The sequence below is a fragment of the Scyliorhinus canicula genome, chromosome 29, assembly GCF_902713615.1.
Source record: "Scyliorhinus canicula chromosome 29, sScyCan1.1, whole genome shotgun sequence".
NCBI lineage: Eukaryota > Metazoa > Chordata > Chondrichthyes > Carcharhiniformes > Scyliorhinidae > Scyliorhinus > Scyliorhinus canicula.
The window spans coordinates 10,471,175-10,490,646 of NC_052174.1; the positions used below are offsets into that span (position 1 = coordinate 10,471,175).

General features: G+C 53.4%; 1 protein-coding gene across 1 annotated transcript in view; it reads right to left on the reverse strand.

The window, feature by feature from the left end:
* Positions 1-13,507: 13,507 nt before the first annotated feature.
* Positions 13,508-19,472, reverse strand: part of ap1s1 (adaptor related protein complex 1 subunit sigma 1) — a 58,868-nt gene continuing 52,903 nt past the window's right edge. Inside the window, exons 4-5 of the mRNA XM_038786800.1 lie at positions 17,145-17,282; positions 13,508-14,800 (exon numbers count right to left, since the gene is read on the reverse strand). Coding sequence (XP_038642728.1) covers positions 14,753-14,800; positions 17,145-17,282 — 186 coding nt within the window. The 3' untranslated portion in view covers positions 13,508-14,752. The remainder of the gene's footprint in view (positions 14,801-17,144; positions 17,283-19,472) is intronic.

Consider the following 19,472-nt stretch of genomic DNA (forward strand, 5'->3'; position numbering starts at 1 on the left):
GTGGGGGTGGGGGTTGGTGGGGGGGGGGGGGGAGATGGGGGGGGGGGGAAGAGGGGGGTGGGTGGTCCGCAGCAGAGGCAGGATTCGACCCCAGCTCCCCGTGCATTGACGCTCCTCGCCTGGGGCTGGAACACAGCAAAGACCGGCAGCATCTCGGTGATTCAAATGAAGAATTGTAGTTTAAAAGAAACGGAGATGGGGGAATGAGGGGAGTGGGGGGGGGGGGGGGGGGGACTGTACATTGTACCCCTCTCTGTAAATTTTCTCAAGTCTGTAAATATTGCTTTTTGGAATGTACACAAAGTCTTGTTATCCATCTGAAGAAAATACAAAGTATTTTGATGTTGCAACTATCCAATGTCTTTTTGCATTTAATAAAAGTTACTGTTGTAAATAGCACGGTGGGGTGGTTGGGCAGGGTTGTTGTGGGGTTTGGGGGGGGTGGGGGGAGGGAAGTACTAGTTTTGCAATGAATAAAAAGCAAATATTTTATTCAACACCAGTCTTTTGTCTTACGGTTCCATCGGAATGAAGGTGGCAGCTGTCACACGGCGGGATGTCAAAAGATTCACTGGGGGGGGGGCAGCGCGGTGGCACAGTGGTTAGCATTGCTGCCTCACGGCGCTGAGGACCCGGGTTCGAATCCCGGCCCTGGGTCACTGTCCGTGTGGAGTTTGCACATTCTCCCCGTGTCTGCGTGGGTTTCGCCCCCACAACCCAAAGATGTGCAGGTTAGGTGAATTGGCCGCGCTAAATTGCCCCTTAATTGGAAAAAATAATTGGGTACTCTAAATTTAAAAAAAAGATTCACTGGGTTGCTACTGTGTCCGTTGTGGGTGGTACCGACCATAATGTCAAGCACGGAGAGCACGAGGCTATTCCATGTCGGGAATGGCATTCAATTGGACCGGGCATAACTTTCATTCATATGGCACCATCCATGATCGCAGGACATCCCAAGGTGCCCTGAAACCAACAAAGTACGGTTGAACTGGAGTCACCATCACAATGTAGGAGACGGTTAGTGCTTTGGTGATGTCACTAGACTGGCAATCCAGAGGTTTAGGCTAACCCTCTGGGGCAGCACGGTAGCATTGTGGGTAGCAAAATCGTTTCACAGCTCCAGGGTCCCAGGTTCGATTCCGGCTTGGGGGCACTGTCTGTGCGGAGTCTGCACATCCTCCCCGTGTGTGCGTGGGTTTCCTCTTGCTCTTCATCAATAACGAGCCAGGGGATCCTATCCAGCCAATGCAGAGGGCGGACAGGCCGCGGTTTTAATGTCTCACCCGAGCGATGGCACCCGCGGGCGATCAGCCTTCCTCCAGCTCTGCACTGGGAACACCAGCCAAGGTTTGCGCAGTCGGGTAGACCAGGCCTTGAACCTGCAAACGTGTGATTGGGGGGTAAGTGTCCTACCCACTGAATCGCACCCGACAAAGCAGCAGCAACAGGAACATTGCGCAATGTGGAATCTCTTACACGCCATGATACCCTGGTCTAGTCAGTGGTCAACTACAGTCAAATTTGACCTGTAGTCTCGACACAGGCGAAGCTAGATTTTATATCAATACCGTGGTTAAATTGATGACAATAACCGAGTTTGTAAAATTTAAAAGCATGCAACCTTTCATTATTAACAATAATTATACTTAATTTGGCAGAAAAAAGTACATCTGGCCATCTACTGAGGGGAGGCACGGTGGCTCAGGGGTCAGCATTGCTGCCTCACGGCGCCAGGGACCCGGGCTCAATCCCGGCCTCGGGTGACTGTGCAGAGTCTGCACGTTCTCCCACGTGTCTGGATGGGTTTCCCCCGGGTGCTCCGGTTTCCTCCCACAGTCCAAAGATGTGCAGGTTAGGGTGGATTGGCCACGCTACATTGCCCCTTAGTATCCAAAGATGTGCAGGTTCTGGGCGGCACGTGGTGTAGTGGTTAGCACGGCTGCCTCATGGCGCTGAGGACCGGGTTCGAATCCAGGCCCTGGGTCACTGTCTGTGTGGAATTTGCACATCCCCCCCCCCCCCCCCGCCGTGTCTGCGTGGGTTTCACCTCTACAACACAAAGAGTTGGAGCAGCACGTTAGCGTAGTTGCTAGCACAGTTGCATCACAGCTCCAGGGTCCCAGGTTCGAGTCCCGGCTTGGGTCACTGTCTGTGCAGAGTTTGCACGTTCTCCCCATGTCTGCGTGGGTTTCCTCCGGGTGCTCCGGTTACCTCCCACAGTCCAAAGATGTGCAGGTTAGGTGGATTGGTCGTGCTAAATTGCCCTTAGTGTCCAAAATTGCCCTTAGTGTTGGGTGGGGTGACTGGGTTATGGGGATAGGGTGGAGGTGTGGGCTTGGGTCGGGTGCTCTTTCCAAGAGCCGGTGCAGACTCGATGGGCTGAATGGCCTCCTTCTACACTGTAACTTCTATGATTCTATAATTCTCTTTCTTTGAGGTCTAGAAGCTGCCGGCAGGCTCTCTCTGAATAAAGAAACCACCTGGCAGGAACCAATCTTTGACTGTTGTCAGGCAGAATAATGCCCCTGGCCAACACATTGGTTGCCAGTTAACCAATTGAACCCATCCCCTCCAGTCTGGTGGAACAGTGAATCTCATTTCCCAGATACACTTGAGAGCACAATGGTCCAGTGAGCAACCTGTTTGAAACTTTGAGTCCTCTACTTCCTCCGCTCGACTTTAAGGCTTACCTCAATTGTCGATCCTCCGAGCAAAAATAATGACTATAAAATCAAAGAAAAAGGAACAAAAGAAATCAACAGGCAGGACTCTTACATCCATCAGGGTGTCAAGGGGGATCAGGGGGTATGGGGAGAGCGCTGTAGGGTGACAATGAGATAGAGGATCAGACACAGTCATGTTGAATTGCGGTGCAGACTTGAAGGGCTGAATCGCCTACTCGTGCTCCTATTTTTTACATCCACGTCTGCAAGAGAACACACAATACAGAATTGGACACATTAAGGAAAATTGCATATCTGTGATTTGACTTATCCAGGAGTACTAAGAACTGCATATCTCACGCACAGGATAACACGCAGTATAAATCTGTCACGGAACAGGACGATACACACGCTCACATGGAAATGCGAGCACGCCGTCTCAGTTACGTCAACGGTGACTGCCACAGGGTGGATAGAGTGGCCTCCATCTGTGCCATAAACAGAGGATGTTTCCTCTTGCGGGAGTGACTAGAGAGGGCAAATGAATGGCAGTCGCATTATCAGTAATAATAGTAATAACGATAATATCATCTGGATAAATGTGAGGTTGTCCACTTTGATAGCAAAAACGAGAAGGCAATTTGGAGAGGGGACTGTGCAACGAGACCTGGGTGTCCTCGTACACCCGTCAGTCAAGGTAATTGTGCAGGCGCAGCAGGTGGCAAAGGCGTCAAGTGGCCTGTTGGCCTTCATAGCGAGAGAATTTGAGTACAGAAGCAGGGATGTCTTGCTGCAATTATACAGGGCCTTGGTGAGGCCACACCTGGAATATTGGGGGCCGTTTTGGTCTCCTTCTCTGAGGTAGGCTGTTCTTGCTGTGGAGGGAGTGCAGCGAAGGTTTACCAGACTGATTCCTGGGATGGAGGGCTGATATATGAGGAGAGAGTGAATCGATTAGGATTGTATTCACTGGGGTTCAGAAGAATGAGGGGGAATCTCATAGAAACCTATAAAATTCTAACAGGACTGGGCAGGGTAGATGCAGGAAGGATGTTCCCGATGGTGGGGGGTGTGTCCAGAACCAGGGGGTCACAGTCTGAGGATACGGGGTAGACCATTTAGCACAGAGACGAGGAGACATTTCTTCACCCAGAGAGTGGTCGGCCTGTGGAATTCGTTACCACAGGAAGCAGTTGAGGTCAAGACATTGTCGGCTGGATTCTCCGTTTACCCACGTGGAAATCACGAAACGCGATTGGGCAGAGAATCGGTTTGGACGCTGAAATCGGGACAGGTGCCAAATCGCGATTATCCGGTGCCTCGACAGCGCCGTCAATGCGTACCAGGATGCACATATAGTAAACACTGTTTGCATATCATTAGCGGGCCAAACTCGGTATTCTCCGGGGCCCCCGCGATTCTCTGCCTCCGATGGGTCGAGTTCTACATACATAGAATTTACAGTGCAGAAGGAGGCCATTCGGCCCATCCAGTCTGCACCGGCTCCTGGAAAGAGCACCCTACCCAAGGTTAACACCTCCACCCTATCCCCATAACCCAGTAACCCCACCCCAACACTAAGGGCAATTTTGGACACCAAGGGCAATTTATCATGGCCAATCCACCCTAACCTGCACATCTTTGTGACTGTGGGAGGAAACCGGAGCACCCGGAGGAAACCCACGCGCACACGGGGAGGACGTGCAGACTCCGCACAGACAGTGACCCAAGCCGGGAATCGAACCTGGGACCCTGGAGCTGTGAAGCGATTGTGCTATCCACAATGCTACCGTGCTGCCCCTTTTTTAAGTTCCTGACGGTGAGGATCCCTTGTGCTGTTAAAAATCGGGAAAGCGGCTCCGTGGCTGCTGAGGGAGAGAGAGAGAGGGGGGGGGAAGGAAAGTGACCACCATCGCCATAGCTGACTGACAGTTGTGCCACTGGCCGGGGGGGGGGGGGGGGGGGGGGGGCTTCTGCCAGAGCCGGGGTCGGTAGCGGGAGGGGGCCAGGAGGTGGGCTGTGGGGTCGGGGTGGATGGGCTCGGAACACCGTACAGCTGCGCACACCACTAACAGCCCACTGTGAGCTTAGGGCTACCGCTCGTATGGGTGACCCCCTCCTCCCCCCCCTCCCCCCCCCCCCCCCCTCCCGCACACCCACCTGGATTCCCTCTGGTCCCAGCCGACCCATCAGCTGTGTGGGCGCGCTCCAGCACAACCTGTCCCATCTTGTTGGCTGGGGTGAGTGTGCGTGGGGAGTGCAGTGTGTATGTGCGGCTGCAGCTTGTCAGCCTCCCGAGTGCCAATCACGGACCTGGCGAATCCCGCACCATTTTGTCATTGGAATCGAGGGAGTTCCACATGCACCCCCCCCCCCCTCCCCCCCCCCCCCCGGTGCTAGCCCCTCAACGGTAGTGGAATCGGTCTAGGTTCGGTGCCAGCTTTGATGTCGCGGTCCTGAAAGTCCACGAATTCTGCGTTGACGTCAACACTCAGGAGCTGAGAATCCCGCCGTGTATATTTTCAAGAAGCAGTTGCAGAGAGGACTCTGGGCGACGGGGAATAAAGGATATGGGGAGAAAGCAGGATTAGGCTATTGAGTTGGATGATCAGCCATGAGGGGTTCGAGGTTGGTGCCGGGCTGGGGAGCGGGGTGGGTGGGGGGGTGGGTGGGGGCGGGTGTGGTGGGGTGGGGGAGGGGGGGTGGGGGGGGGGGGGGGGAGAGGGGGTGGGGGGGGAGGGGGGGTGGGGGGGGGGAGAGGGTGGGGGGGGGAGGGGGGGTGGGGGGGGGGAGAGGGGGTGGGGGAGAGGGGGGTGGGGGGGGTGGGGGGGGGGGGGGTGTGGGGGGGGAGAGGGGGTGGGGGGGGGAGAGGGGGTGGGGGGGAGAGGGGGTGGGGGGAGATGGGGTGGGGGGGGTGGGGGGGGGGGGGGGGGGGGGGGTGGGGGGGGGTGGATGGGGGTGGGGGGGGGGTGGGGGTGGGGGGGGGGTGGGGGTGGGGGGGGCGGGTGGGGGGGGGGGGGGGTTGGAGTGGTGACGGGTTCCGCAGTGGTTACTCCACACAGAACTCTGGTGAAGGATCTGACTGCATTCCAGCTACTAGAAAGGAGCAGAAACTCCAACACTGAAACAAACTGAAAAAACTGCAACATTAGGGGCAGCAGGGTAGCATGATAGTTAGCATAAATGCTTCACAGCTCCAGGGTCCCAGGTTCGATTCCCGGCTGGGTCACTGTCTGTGTGGAGTCTGCACGTCCTCCCCCTGCGTGCGTGGGTTTCCTCCGGGTGCTCCGGTTTCCTCCCACAGTCCAAAGATGTGCGGGTTAGGGTGGATTGGCCATGCTAAATTGCCCGTAGTGTCCTAATAAAAGTAAGGTTAAGGGGGGGGTTGTTGGGTTACGGGTATAGGGCGGATACGTGAGTTTGAGTAGGGTGATCATGGCTCGGCACAACATTGAGGGCCGAAGGGCCTGTGCTGTACTGTTCTATGCTCTATGCTCTATCTGCCCGGTGGGGAGCAGGGAGTCTGGAAGAACTTGATCTGCTCGCATGGCCCTTCTTGTTTCTGCGCTCATGGTGGAGCCATTCCAGCACAAATGGAGGCCATTTGGCCTGTAGGTTGCAGTAAAGCCCCCGTAAAGCAGCCTGGTCTGCCCCAGTCCCCTCTGTTTTGTCCCTGCGTTATTTCCCTCAAGACAGATTTAAGGTTTTTGAGGAACAAAATGCGAGGAACAATGTTTTTCTGATGCAACGAATGGCAATGGCCTGAAACTTGCTGCCTACGAGTAGTGGCGGATGAGGAGATAATGAATGATTTTGAAAGGCACAAGTCAGGAGTGTGATGGAATACTCTCCACTTGCCTGGATGAGCGCAGCTCCAACAACACTCAAGAAGCTCAACACCATCCAGGACAAAGCAGCCCCGCTTGATTGGCTCCCCCCTTCCACAAACATTCACTCCCTCCCCCACCGACGCACAGCGGCAGCCGTGTGTACCGTCTACAAGATGCACTGCAGCAACTCACCAAGGCTCCTTAGGCAGCACCTTCCAAACCCACGGCCTCTACCATCTAGAAGGACAAGAGCAGCAGATACCTGGGAACCCCACCACCTGGAGGTTCCCCTCCCAGTCACTCACCGTCCCGCCTGGGAAATATATCGGCCGTTCCTTCACTGTAGCTTAACTCTCTCCCTAACAGCACTGTGGGTGTACCTACACCACACGGACTACAGCGGTTGAAAAAGGCAGCTCACCTTCTCAAGGGCAATCGGCGATGGGCAACAAATGCTGGTTTCGCTATCGACACCCCCTTCCCTTGAATTAATAAAGCAAGTAAATAAACCCTGGATTGAAAGCGCGTCTCGATAATGGCGGCCACGAAACTATCAGAAGTTGCCATAAAACCCCACCTGTTTCATTCATGCCTTCAAGGAGGGAAATCTGCCACCCTCACCTGGTCTGGCCCACGCGCCACTCCAGACCCACAGCAACGTGGTCAGCTGCTCTCTCAAATGGTGAGGCAAGCCACCGAGCTCGAGGGCATCTAGCCATGGGCAACAACGTGGCCTGGTCAGCGACGCCCGTCTCCCCCATGAAAACGTAAAGAGAAAAGCACCACGGGGATAAATCCCAGAACAGTGCCAGTCTCCTCTTTTCCGAGTCCCACAGGACAGCAAGGTAGCATAGTGGGTAGCACAATCGCTTCACAGCTCCAGGGTCCCAGGTTCGATTGCGGCTTGGGTCACTGTCTGTGCGGAGTCTGCACATCCTCCCCGTGTCTGCGTGGGTTCCCTCCGGGTGCTCCGGTTTCCTCCCACAGTCCAAAGATGTGCAGGTTAGGTGGATTGGCCGTGATAAATTGCCCTTAGTGTCCAAAATTGCCCTTAGTGTTGGGTGGGGTTACTGAGTTATGGGGATAGGGTGGAGGTGTTGACCTCGGGTAGGGTGCTCTTTCCAGGAGCCGGTGCAGACTCAATGGGCCGAATGGCCTTCGTCTGCACTGTAAATTCTATGACAGAGATACCCAGATGCTGAGAGTCAGCTCGCTCACACTGACACACAATTAGCAGCAATAATACTCCTCCTGATTGGAAAGCTGTGGGCTTGCATTGTCGAGGGCAGAAATGTCACGGTTCATTAGAATTTGATTGGGTCCATTTGCGTTCTTGGTGCAAAATGAGTATCAGTTGACGTGTTTGATGTAATCAGTTGTTTCTTGGCTCAGAGACCATTGTTCCTATATTTAGTCATCCCCCCCCCCCAGAACAGTGCAGCCTCAAAAATCTGGACTGGATTTTCAAGTAAATGGATTTCCCTTTCATGCTGTGAACATAGAACACTGCAGAAGGAGGCCATTCGGCCCATCGGGTCTGCACCGACCCCACTTAAGCCCTCACTTCCCCGTAACCCCTCCTAACCTGTTTTTTTGGTCACTCTGGGCAATTTATCACGGCCAATCCACCTAACCTGCATATCTTTGGACTGTGGGAGGAAACCGGAGCACCCGGAGGAAATCCACGCAGACACAGGTAGAACGTGCAGACTCCACACAGTGACCCAGCAGGGACTTTTCTTTCGGGCGGGGGTTCGGGAGGAGGGTGATTTACCTGATGGGTTAAAAGAGGCCAGATTTTCCTGTGTCCCCTCCTTTTTTTTTTACCCCATTAGATGCTTGAGACTGACCTGAGCTGTTACGGAATCGAGTCTGGAGTGGTTGCCAAGGTAACATTTTGGAAGGCAAGAGATAGAGAGAGGAGTGTGTGGAGAGGTTTCAGGAGAAACTTCGGACCCCGAGCAGCTAAACGAATGACGGCTGGATGTTTGAACTCTCAGGACAAAGTGCAGAGAGATGTCAGAGGGTTTGAGAAAGGTCTCAAGGTGGTGCGGACTAGGCCAAAGCATTGGTGAGATAGTGAAGTTGCGGCATTGATGGAAGGTGGCCCTGAGGGCTTACAGCATCCAATAATGGATAAGTTCATTTTTACGGAGCTAACTAGGAGGATGTGGGAATAATCAAGTCTTGGAGACTATTGCGCATTAGGCAGAACACCGACCCCTACAAGCGAGGGGCAGATGGCTAATTATAGTCTGGCAGAAAATGATTGGAATCAATTCCGAAGGCTGGGATTAAATGTCACTTAGAAAGGCACAGATCTGGACGGCTCAGTGGCACAGTGGTTAGCACTGCTGCCTCATGACGGCACCGAGGACTCGTGTTTGGCCTCGGGTCACTGTTCATGTGGAGTTTACACATTCTCCCTGTGTCTGCATGGGTCTCCCCCCCCCCCCCCCCACCCCCCACCCCCCGAAGATGTGCAGGTTAGGTGGATTGATCATGCTAAATTGCCCATGAATTGTGTTTTTTTTTATAAGACACGAGTTAATCAAGCACGGATCTGTTAAGGGAAGGTCACGTCTGACTAGCTGGATAGAATGTTTTGAGAAAGTTTAAGGGCAAATTTAAGGGCATTTAAGTGGTCGCTGGATAGACATATGGATGAAAATGGAATAGTGTAGGTCAGATAGGCTTCAGATGGTTTCACGGGTCGGCGCAACATCGAGGGCCGAAGGGCCCGTACTGCGCTGTAATGTTCTATGTTCTAAAGCAACAAGGGCAGCAGGGTAGCATGGTGGTAGGGCAGCAGGGTAGCATGGTGGTAGGGCAGCAGGGTAGCATGGTGGTAGGGCAGCAGGGTAGCATGGTGGTCAGGGCAGCAGGGTAGCATGGTGGTTAGCATAAATGCTTCACAGCTCCAGGGTCCCAGGTTCGATTCCCGGCTGGGTCACTGTCTGTGTGGAGTCTGCACGTCCTCCCCCTGTTTGCGTGGGTTTCCTCCGGGTGCTCCGGTTTCCTCCCACAGTCCAAAAGATGTGCGGGTTAGGTGGATTGGACATGCTAAATTGCCCGTAGTGTCCTAATGTCGCAAGGTTAAGGGGGGGGGGGTTGTTGGGTTACGGGTATAGGGTGGATACGTGGGTTTGAGTGGGGTGATCATGGCTCGGCACAACATTGAGGGCTGAAGGGCCTGTTCTGTGCTGTACTGTTCTATGTTCTAAGGAGGGTTGATGAGGGTAGTGCGGTTGATGTCATCTACATGGATTTTAATCATGGTTTTGACAAGGCCCCACATGTCAGGGTGGTTTAACAAAAAATTAAAAGCCCATGGGATCCAAGGGCCTGTGACAGACTGAAATCAAAATTAGCTCAGTAGCCGAAAATAATGGGTAATTGTAGGTGGGTATTTTTGAGACTAGGATGTTTCCAGTGGGGGGAGGGAGCTTTACTCTGTATCTAACCCCGTGCTGTACCTGTCCTGGGAGTGTTTGATGGGGACAGTGTAGAGGGAGCTTTACTCTGTATCTAACCCCGTGCTGTAACTGTCCTGGGAGTGTTTGATGGGGACAGTGTAGAGGGAGTTTTACTCTGTATCTAACCCCGTGCTGTACCTGTCCTGGGAGTGTTTGATGGGGACAGTGTAGAGAGAGCTTTACTCTGTATCTAACCCCGTGCTGTACCCATCCTGGGAGTGTTTGATGGGGACAGTGTAGAGGGAGATTTACTCTGTATCTAACCCCGTGCTGTACCTGTCCTGGGAGTGTTTGATGGGGACAGCGTAGAGAGAGCTTTACTCTGTATCTAACCCCGTGCTGTACTTGTCCTGGGAGTGTTTGATGGGGACAGTGTAGAGGGAGCTTTACTCTGTATCTAACCCCGTGCTGTACCTGTCCTGGGAGTGTTTGATGGGGACAGTGCAGAGGGAGCTTTACTCTGTATCTAACCCCATGCTGTACCTGTCCTGGGAGTGTTTGATGGGGACAGTGTAGAGGGAGGTTTACTCTGCATCTAACCCCGTGCTGTACCTGTCCTGGGAGTGTTTGATGGGGACAGTGTAGAGAGAGCTTTACTCTGTATCTAACCCCGTGCTGTACCCATCCTGGGAGTGTTTGATGGGGACAGTGTAGAGGGAGATTTACTCTGTATCTAACCCCGTGCTGTACCTGTCCTGGGAGTGTTTGATGGGGACAGTGTAGAGAGAGCTTTACTCTGTATCTAACCCCGTGCTGTACTTGTCCTGGGAGTGTTTGATGGGGACAGTGTAGAGGGAGCTTTACTCTGTATCTAACCCCGTGCTGTACCTGTCCTGGGAGTGTTTGATGGGGACAGTGCAGAGGGAGCTTTACTCTGCATCTAACCCAGTTCACAACACTCCCCTGCCTCGTGCTGAAAAGACGATGTCACGGGGTCAATTATGAATCAAAGCTCAGACGCGTGAAATGCACCAGTTCAATGTTTAATAAATAAAATCTCCAATTTCACAGATTTACACAGATCTTTTCACTTCACAAGTAATCCAAAAATAAACATTCAAAATTCTGGTAAGACAGGAGTGGAGCCTTGAAGTCAGGTAAAATCTCACATCATTCTGGCTGTGCGACATGGAGCAATAATTAAAAAATAAACACACTCATTTTCAGCTGCCTCAGCTTGCCCTGACTTCTCCCTGGGAACTGGGTATACAATCTTGTCACACACGAGTTCTTTGTTAAGCCTCTCCGGCCCCCTCTCCAAGGCCTTGATGCTTTTCCAAAGGTGCGGTGCCCAGAGTGGGCACAGTGATGCAGTCGTGGGCTAGTCCGTCAGTAATTATTCCGACAGAATTTAGCGCCACGCTGTTGGGGAGAAATTGAACAGATTCATCTCCGGTTCTAGTCCTTTGTAGCCCAACTTGTTGCTGCTCTTCGGAGACAGGTTGGGCAGCACACGGCGGCCAAGAGAGGTGCACAGGAGATAGATAGATAGATAGAGAAATACAGCACAGAACAGGTCCTTCGGCCCACGATGTTGTGCCGAACTTTTGTCCAAGGTTAATCATAGAATTTTGGACACTAAGGGCAATTTATCATGGCCAATCCACCCAACCTGCAGATCTTTGGACTTAGGAGAGTGGCGCCCAAGGTCTGGGTCATGACCCCAATTGGGGAGAGGGGGGTGGCTGGTCACAGAAACATCCAATGGGGGTTCATGAGGAATAAAATCAGATCAACCACCGTTCCTTAGGAAGTAACGAGTCACAAGCTGAACTCCCAGCATTGAACACTTTGATTAGCTCGGTGGCTATCATCAGTAAGGGTGCGTCTCGTCTTGTCTACAGATATACATCCCCCCCCCCCGCCGAGCAGCGGCAAGCGAGGTTCACTGGGATTTAATGTCTGGGAGCAGCACCGTCACGGAGAGCTCGAGATCTTCGCATTTACCTGATGTCTTACTTGTTGATCGATAACATACAGAATATAAATGATCAAACTTGTTTTTGTTAGCGTCTGGAGCCCAAGTTAATTTTCCAAGGGTTAAAATGGGGTCAAATTGGAAAATAGTTGGGAAAGACCTGGAATACGTCCCTACATTTACCGTTAATATGGGATTTCTGGTGAAAAAACGAACAAACTCCTTTAAAATGGATAAAAGTCAGCATTATTCATGTTGTATAAACAGCAAGCATAATTAAATTTAAGGGAAAAACACAATTCATCTTGAACAAAACAGAACAGCAGATTCCGCCATTTTGGAATGTGACATAGGTGAGAGAAAGAGAGAGAAAAGAGAGAGAGGGGAAATAGAGAGAGAGAGGGTATACAGAGAGGGGAGAGAGGGAAAGAGCGAGAGAGGGGGAGACAGGAGAGAGAGAGGAGAGAGAGAGAGAGAGAGAGAGAGAGAGAGAGGAGAGGGGAGAGAGGGAAGAGAGAGGGAAGAGAGAGGGAAGAGAGAGGGGAGGAGAGAGGGATATAGAGAGGGGAGAGAGTGAGAGAGGGAGAGAGAGGGAGAGGAGAGGGGAGAGAGGGAAGAGAGAGGGGAGAGAGAGGGGATATAGAGAGGGGAGAGAGGGAAAGAGCGAGAAAGGGGGAGAGAGAGAGGAGAGAGAGAGAGAGAGAGAGGGGAGAGAGAGGAGAGAGAGGGGAGAGAGAGGGAGAGAGGGAAAGAGTGAGAGGGAGAGAGGGAAAGAGTGAGAGGGGGAGAAAGGGGAGAGAGAGAGGAGAGAGGGGGGAGATAGAGAGAGAGAGAGAGAAAGGTAGAAAGAGAGAAAGGTAGAGAGAGATAGAGAGAGTAGCTATGTGGGCAAGACACAATTTATAGCCCACCACCCATTCTCTAATTAGTGCTTTGATTCGTTAATCAGTGCGTGACCTGGATGGGAGGCGTTGGGGAGGAGAATGTGGGGTGTTTATGATCCTGGAGAAGCCAGCCTGCCTCAAGGAGGTCACCTCATCGGCCTGGGCTTCGAACGATAGCTTGGAGGTGTGAAGTGTGGTTCAAACCTGAAATGGACAAATCAGTCAGATGCTGACTTGCTCCCTCGAGTTCCTTTGAGGATTGAACTCGTTGGGATGGGAGCTTTGCGCCCTCACCCGTGAGCTCAGCTGTGAGATCGGAGATCGTTGCTGTGACAGAACCACTTCCCAATCGAGGGAGGAGCGCCTTGGAATTCCCGGGATCTGCCCCAAACTCCCAACGGCGTGATGCTACGAACCTGCTCCATCTTACCCCAGGCACCGCCATTTCTCATCCAGATGACGAGTTTGAAACCAGATTGCACCGTGTGACGCGGCACTCGATGGACAAGGCCCAGGCCTTCCCCTCCATGATGTCATGTCGCACACCCAGCACCACTCCGCAACCACAGAGGCACATGGACATATAAACACGTGGGGGGGGGGGGGGGGGGGCAACAATCAGCGGCAACACACCAAACACACTATCCCACAAAACACCGGGGATTGAGCAGAAACGGATCAAAATCCCTCCTGGGTGAACCCCCCCCCCCCCCCCCCCCCCCCCCCCCCCCCCGCCCGCGCAAAAAGAAAACCCGAAATCCATTAATCTGCAGTTCTGCAACCTGCTGACGATGAAACCCTGTTGTTGCCTTTCAGAACGCGTGTACGCTCACCGAAATGGGGATGCGGCCACGTTCATCTTTACGGGGCTGGTGGGGCCGAACCCCTTAGAAAATGGGTGCAGATTCCCCATTGCGAGCGCCTTGACGACCACTGCAGGGAATTGAGGGGCTGGGCCCAGTGGGGGAGTCGCACAGTGAAGGCTCTTCCATCTCCGGGTGTGTCCAGTCAGTACTCTAGTGAAGGAAAACAATTTGCGTCCCTTCTAGCTTCCACATCGAATGTGCATCCCGGCGAAGATCCCCAATATTATTTTGCGTGACACGCAATTCGCACCGCCAGGATTTGGGGGGGGGGGTTGCACATTTCTCTTTACCGGGGCTCCTGGCGGCCACTGCAGTCGCAGGCTCCGCTCACTAGGCGGCGCCGGCCGTGGAAAGGGCCTCCCACTACCACCTTGCCCGTGTGCTCAAAGCCTCACCTGGCCACGCCACAGGAGGGGCCCTCAAACAGGGAGCAGATACCCACTTTCCCAGTGTTACCGAGGGCTCGGAGACAGCTCGTGGAGGCAGGGAGGGAGAAGACGGTGGGGGGGGTGGGAGGAGGGAGAGGGTGAAGGGGGCCCAGCTTGGTGGGTACAGGTCTGCCCTGCCCGCGCCAGCTGCGGCAAGATCATGGACACCTACCGTCTGCTAACCGGTTTCCTCCACGCAGGCACACACATACACACACACACACACAGGAACAGATGCAGGAAAATAAAGTGTTTCTAGCACAAGTCCCTTCTTTTAAATGGGAGCACTGGACCAGAGTAAGAAAATCGCCTCCGTCTGTCTGTAAAAAAGCCCCTGGTTTTACATTAGTGCCCACCACTGCCTCCCAAGACCCAGCCCCTGCCTCCACACCTCCTCCCCACCACCTCCCAGTTAATTCATCAGATCCCGCCTGATCCCGATACAGCGGCTGGACCCGACGGCCCTCGTTTCCCCGAGGGTCGGAACCCCAACTGCTCCCGGGGGGGGGCGAGAGGACATCCAGGGCGGGAAGCAAGTTCGATTCTTTATTTCAGACAGACAGCAGACTCCACGGGACCAATATAAAAACGCAAGGTAGTGTTTTAATTCACCCCACCAACCCCTACCCTCCCACCCAGTCAATCAAGACCTCTTTAAATCAGCTCTGTGTTGGGCCTGTCAAGCTAAGCCAGGCCCATCTCCTCGAGAACGCTGCGGGGAGATTCGTCATCCTGTAACCAAAAAAAAAAGGGGAGGAGAAAAAAAAAATTGTAACAACGCGTAAATGGTGCAACTCAGAAAATTAGCTCAAACATTTAATCGGAGGATCACCGCACCTCAGGCTAGGTCGAGAAGGCTGGGAGGGAGCGGCTTCATGAATAACCTCAAGCCGGTACGGGAATTGAATCCCACATACCAGCCGTGCAGCCGACTGAGTTAAACCGGCCTCCTGGCAGTGGTAATGTCACTGGGCCAAGCGATCCAGAGGCCCCGGCGCTAATGTTCTGGGGGACGCGGGTTCAAATCCCACCACTGCAGCCGAGCCCACTCAGTACGAGGGCAAGCCGCTGGCGTCACCCAGCAGAAAATGATCGGTTTGTTCAGGGTTCTGATCGTGCTCCCCTCTGCATTTCGATTTCTGTGGTTATTTCTTTTATTTTGGAGGTGGGGAAGGTGGCCGGCATTGGCCTCTTGCCCTTCGGTGTTGGAATGAAGAACTTGTCGTATGAGGAGCGGTTGAGGACTCTGGGTCTGTACTCGTTGGAGTTTAGGATGAGGGGGGGATCTTATTGAAACTTACAGGATACTACGAGGCCTGGATAGGGTGGACGTGGAGAGGATGTTTCCACTTGTAGGAAAGACTAGAAGCAGAGGACACAGCCTCAGACTGAAGGGACGATCCTTTAAAACAGAGACGAGGAGGAATTTCTTCAGCCAGAGGGTGGGTGAATCTGTGGAACTCTTTGCCGCAGAAGGCCGCGGAGGCCAAATCGCTGAGTGTCTTTAAGACAGAGATAGATAGTCTTGATTAATAAGGGGCTCAGGGGTTATGGGGAGAAGGCAGGGGAATGGGGATGAGAAAAATATCAGCCATGATTGAATGGTGGAACAGACTCAAGGGTCCGAATGGCCTAATTCTGCTCCTAAGTCTTACGGCCTAATGGTCTGCTCGGAGTTTGTATGTTCTCCTTGAAATGGGGTCCAGTGCCCAACAGCGGGAACTTACAAAAAGGTGATGGCTGCAACCAGTCAAGTCCCAAACGAGGGGGTACACAACACCGTCAGGGAGGCGGTGAAAGACAGCGATGAGGGTACTACCATTGACCGTACCTTCTTCCCTAAAGAAAATAGCCAATGCCCACATCGCGTGAGTGAATGGTCAAAAAAAAAACAACCAAATTACACAGAATGGCAAGGCTCAAGGCCCCGCTCCAGGGCCTTGTTGGAGGTTGGAGCTTGGTCTGTTATTTTTTGTAATGGGGGGGCATTGCTCGAGGCCCGCCCAGCGATCCTCCGCTCCCGACCGGCCGAGTTCCCAAAGGCGTGGAACTAGCCACTTATCGCCGGTCGCGAATCTCACGTGGCGGCTGCAGATTCAGTCTGCGGCCCCTAGTGGGGGGGGGGGGGGGCCTTCCAGGCGGTCGGGGACAGATCAGGGCGGTCAGATCTTCAGGCACGCGGCCGATCGGGAAGGCTTATATTTTTCAGCTGCCTCCGCGCTCCGTGTCCGCCATGGCACTCGGCGCGGCTGCTGGAGGCCGGAGCCATGCGCATGCGTGGACTCCAAACTGGAAATGCGGGGGACCTGTATCCGCAGCTACAGGTGCGTGAATCACTCCGGGTCTCTGCTGGCCCCCTGAAGGCGAGTGAATTGCTGATCTTTTTTTACAGGAAACTCCAGAGTAAAACTCCAGGGTTTGTACACCGGCGTGGGGACATAGTCTCATTTTGGGAGAATTCAGCCCCCGGAATTGTGCCATGGTCCAAAGGGAAACTATCAGAGAGAGAGGGGGGAGCGGGTGGTGAGAGAACTAAGTCCTGTGGGAGTGAGCGGACGGAACAGTCTTCTCCACAGACCCAAGCAACCCGCTGCATCATTTGAGATCAGGTCATGGCAGCGACAGGGCGAAACAGGTTTTATGACTGCCTGGTTAGGGTTTTATCACCGTCTCGTGCTCCAAATGGCTATTCGCCACTTTCCGTTTCGCCCGCTGGTGACTGGACACGCTAACGTCATTCTCTAATCCGCAATATTCCCCGGACAAAAAGAAGAGGTCGCGTGACTGAGCACGATCGCTCGCTCGTTCAAGAGGGGATAGTACAGGCAGGGCAGGCTGAACGGCCTCCTTCCTGTGCTACAGGTTTCCCGGAGATTTACCAGGGGGTTTCGAATCGGTTTTCTGTCGCGCCTCTCCCTGGAACAGCGCGGGTGTTCCGGGGAACCGCAAAAGGCATCGTGGCTGCAGGGGGGTGGGGGGGCGAACGCATAGAGCCTATTTACCGGTGTTCCTGCGCCCCCCCCCCCCCCCGGTGTTCGCAACATGCCCAACAGCGGGGCCCCAATCCCACACCCACCTCCTGCATCAGGTCTGCCTGCTCGATGGCCTTCAACACGTTCTTTTTCGATGTATCTTGGATCTCGCCCCCCATAATAAACTCGTCCAGGATGAAATAGGCCTTCTCGAAGTTGAAGATTATATCCAATTCGCAGACCTGCAAATCAACAGGGGAAAAAGGAGCAGTTAAATATTTGGTGGCCGGAGGTGAAACCAGTATTGGGTATACTCCCAAAGTCCAAGGGTCTGTGCTTCAAAGCCTAGCCCACCATGATACTGAGCTACACAGACCCCGAAGACCCTACTTGTGTTCAGTTAGCACAGTTTTCAGAATTCTTTCACACGGCCAATAGCCCTAATCCCAACCGCCGGCTCTATTGCCATATCCTGCATCTCCCGGTTCTCAAATTGGTTCCCAAGATCGACAGGTGGTTGGTGGAGCAGAAGCCAAGGCGTAGAGCAGGGGTGGGCAAACTTTTCCGTGCAAGGGCCACATTCAGAAATTCACAATTTTAAAGGGCCGCATAGTATATTAAGTAAAATAATTACTTCACCCGGTTATGATTCTGGGCGCCTCATATAGAACATAGAACAGTACAGCACAGAACAGGCCCTTCGGCCCTCGACGTTGTGCCGAGCAATGATCACCCTACTCAAGTCAACGTATCCACCCTATACCAGTAAGTAAGCCAACAGCCCCCCCCCCCCATTAACATTAAAAAAAATAATTAAAAATTTTATTTTTTTTTAAATTAAAAATTTTTTTTTTTTTTTTAATGACTTGGTGGGCCGCATAAAGACCTTTGGCGGGCCGCATGCGGCCCGCGGGCCGTAGTTTGCCCACCCCTGGCGCAGAGCTTTTCTTTATTGAGTCTATTGGCTTGTTCAATCTCAGAGCTCTCCTCCCACACAAACCACTGTCCCAGCTTACCCCCACCCCCTCCTTCATCAAAGGCAATTAATATCCATCACCGGTTTCTCTTCACTGAAACTGGGCAATTGACATTAACAATGTAATTGGTAAGACATGGACACCAAACATCATACTGGCTTCACTGAAATTTGGGTGGAAGCTGTGCTTGACTGGCTGCAGAAATACAACAATTCGGTCCCCTGTATCCTTGTAGGCAGTCCCACCAGGATGGAGGACGACTTGCTTCCAAGCTGGCTCGATGGGCTCCGGGAAGCCAGACCGACGTGCCCTCTGCAGACTCTGTCGGGAGTGGTGTCGGAGGGTGGATAGGCCGGTCGTCTGGAAGTTAGCGGGCTCCCTCCGAAGTCTCGACTTCACCGGCAGCACGTCTCCGAGGTGCTGCTGTAGCTTGTCCAAATCTCCGAAGCGTGTGCGGGGATCATTGCTGCCTAGAAATCCCAGGGTCAGCAAATACGGACATACGAAATAGGAGCAGAAGTAGGCCATTCAGCCCCTTGAAGCTGTTCCATCATTCAACTGGATCTTGGCTGGTCTGTTTCAGTTTCGATGCCACGTTCCCATCTCCCCACCTTCGATTCCCTCGCCCAACACTAATCTATGTACCTCTGCCTTCAAAGTACATAGAACAGTACAGCACAGAACAGGCCCTTCGGCCCTCGATGTTGTGCCGAGCAATGATCACCCTATTCAAGCCCACGTATCCACCCTATACCCGTAACCCAACAACCCCCCCTTAACCTTACTTTTTAGGACACTACGGACAATTTAGCATGGCCAATCCACCTAACCTGCACATCTTTGGACTGTGGGAGGAAACCGGAGCACCTGGAGGAAACCCACGCACACACGGGGAGGATGTGCAGACTCCACACAGATAGTGACCCAGCCGGGAATCGAACCTGGGACCCTAGGGCTGTGAAGCATTTATGCTAACCATCATGCTACCGTGCTGCCCAGTGTATCCAGTGACCCCCGTCCTCCAGCGCCTTCTGAGCCGGAGTGTTCCAAAGTCTCTCTCAACCTACTGAGAGAAAACATTTGACTCCATCTTTGTCCCAAGAGGCCGACCCCGAGTTTTAAAACTGTAGCCTCTAGTTCTGGGCTCACCCACAAGAGCATGGCGGCACAGTGGTTAGGACCGTTGCCTCACGGCGCCAGGGACCCCGGGTTCGATTCCCGGCTTGGGTCACTGTCTGTGCGGAGTCTGCACGTTCACCTGCGTGGGTTTCCTCCGGGTGCTCCGGTTTCCTCCCACATTCCAAACACGTGCAGGTTCGGGTGGATTGGCCGTGATAAATCTACTCCTTAGTGGAGTTACGGGGTCAGGGTAGGCGATTGGGCATGGGTAGGGTGCTCTTTCGGAGTGTCGGTGCAGACTTGATGGGCTGATTGGTCTCCTTCCTCACGGGAGGG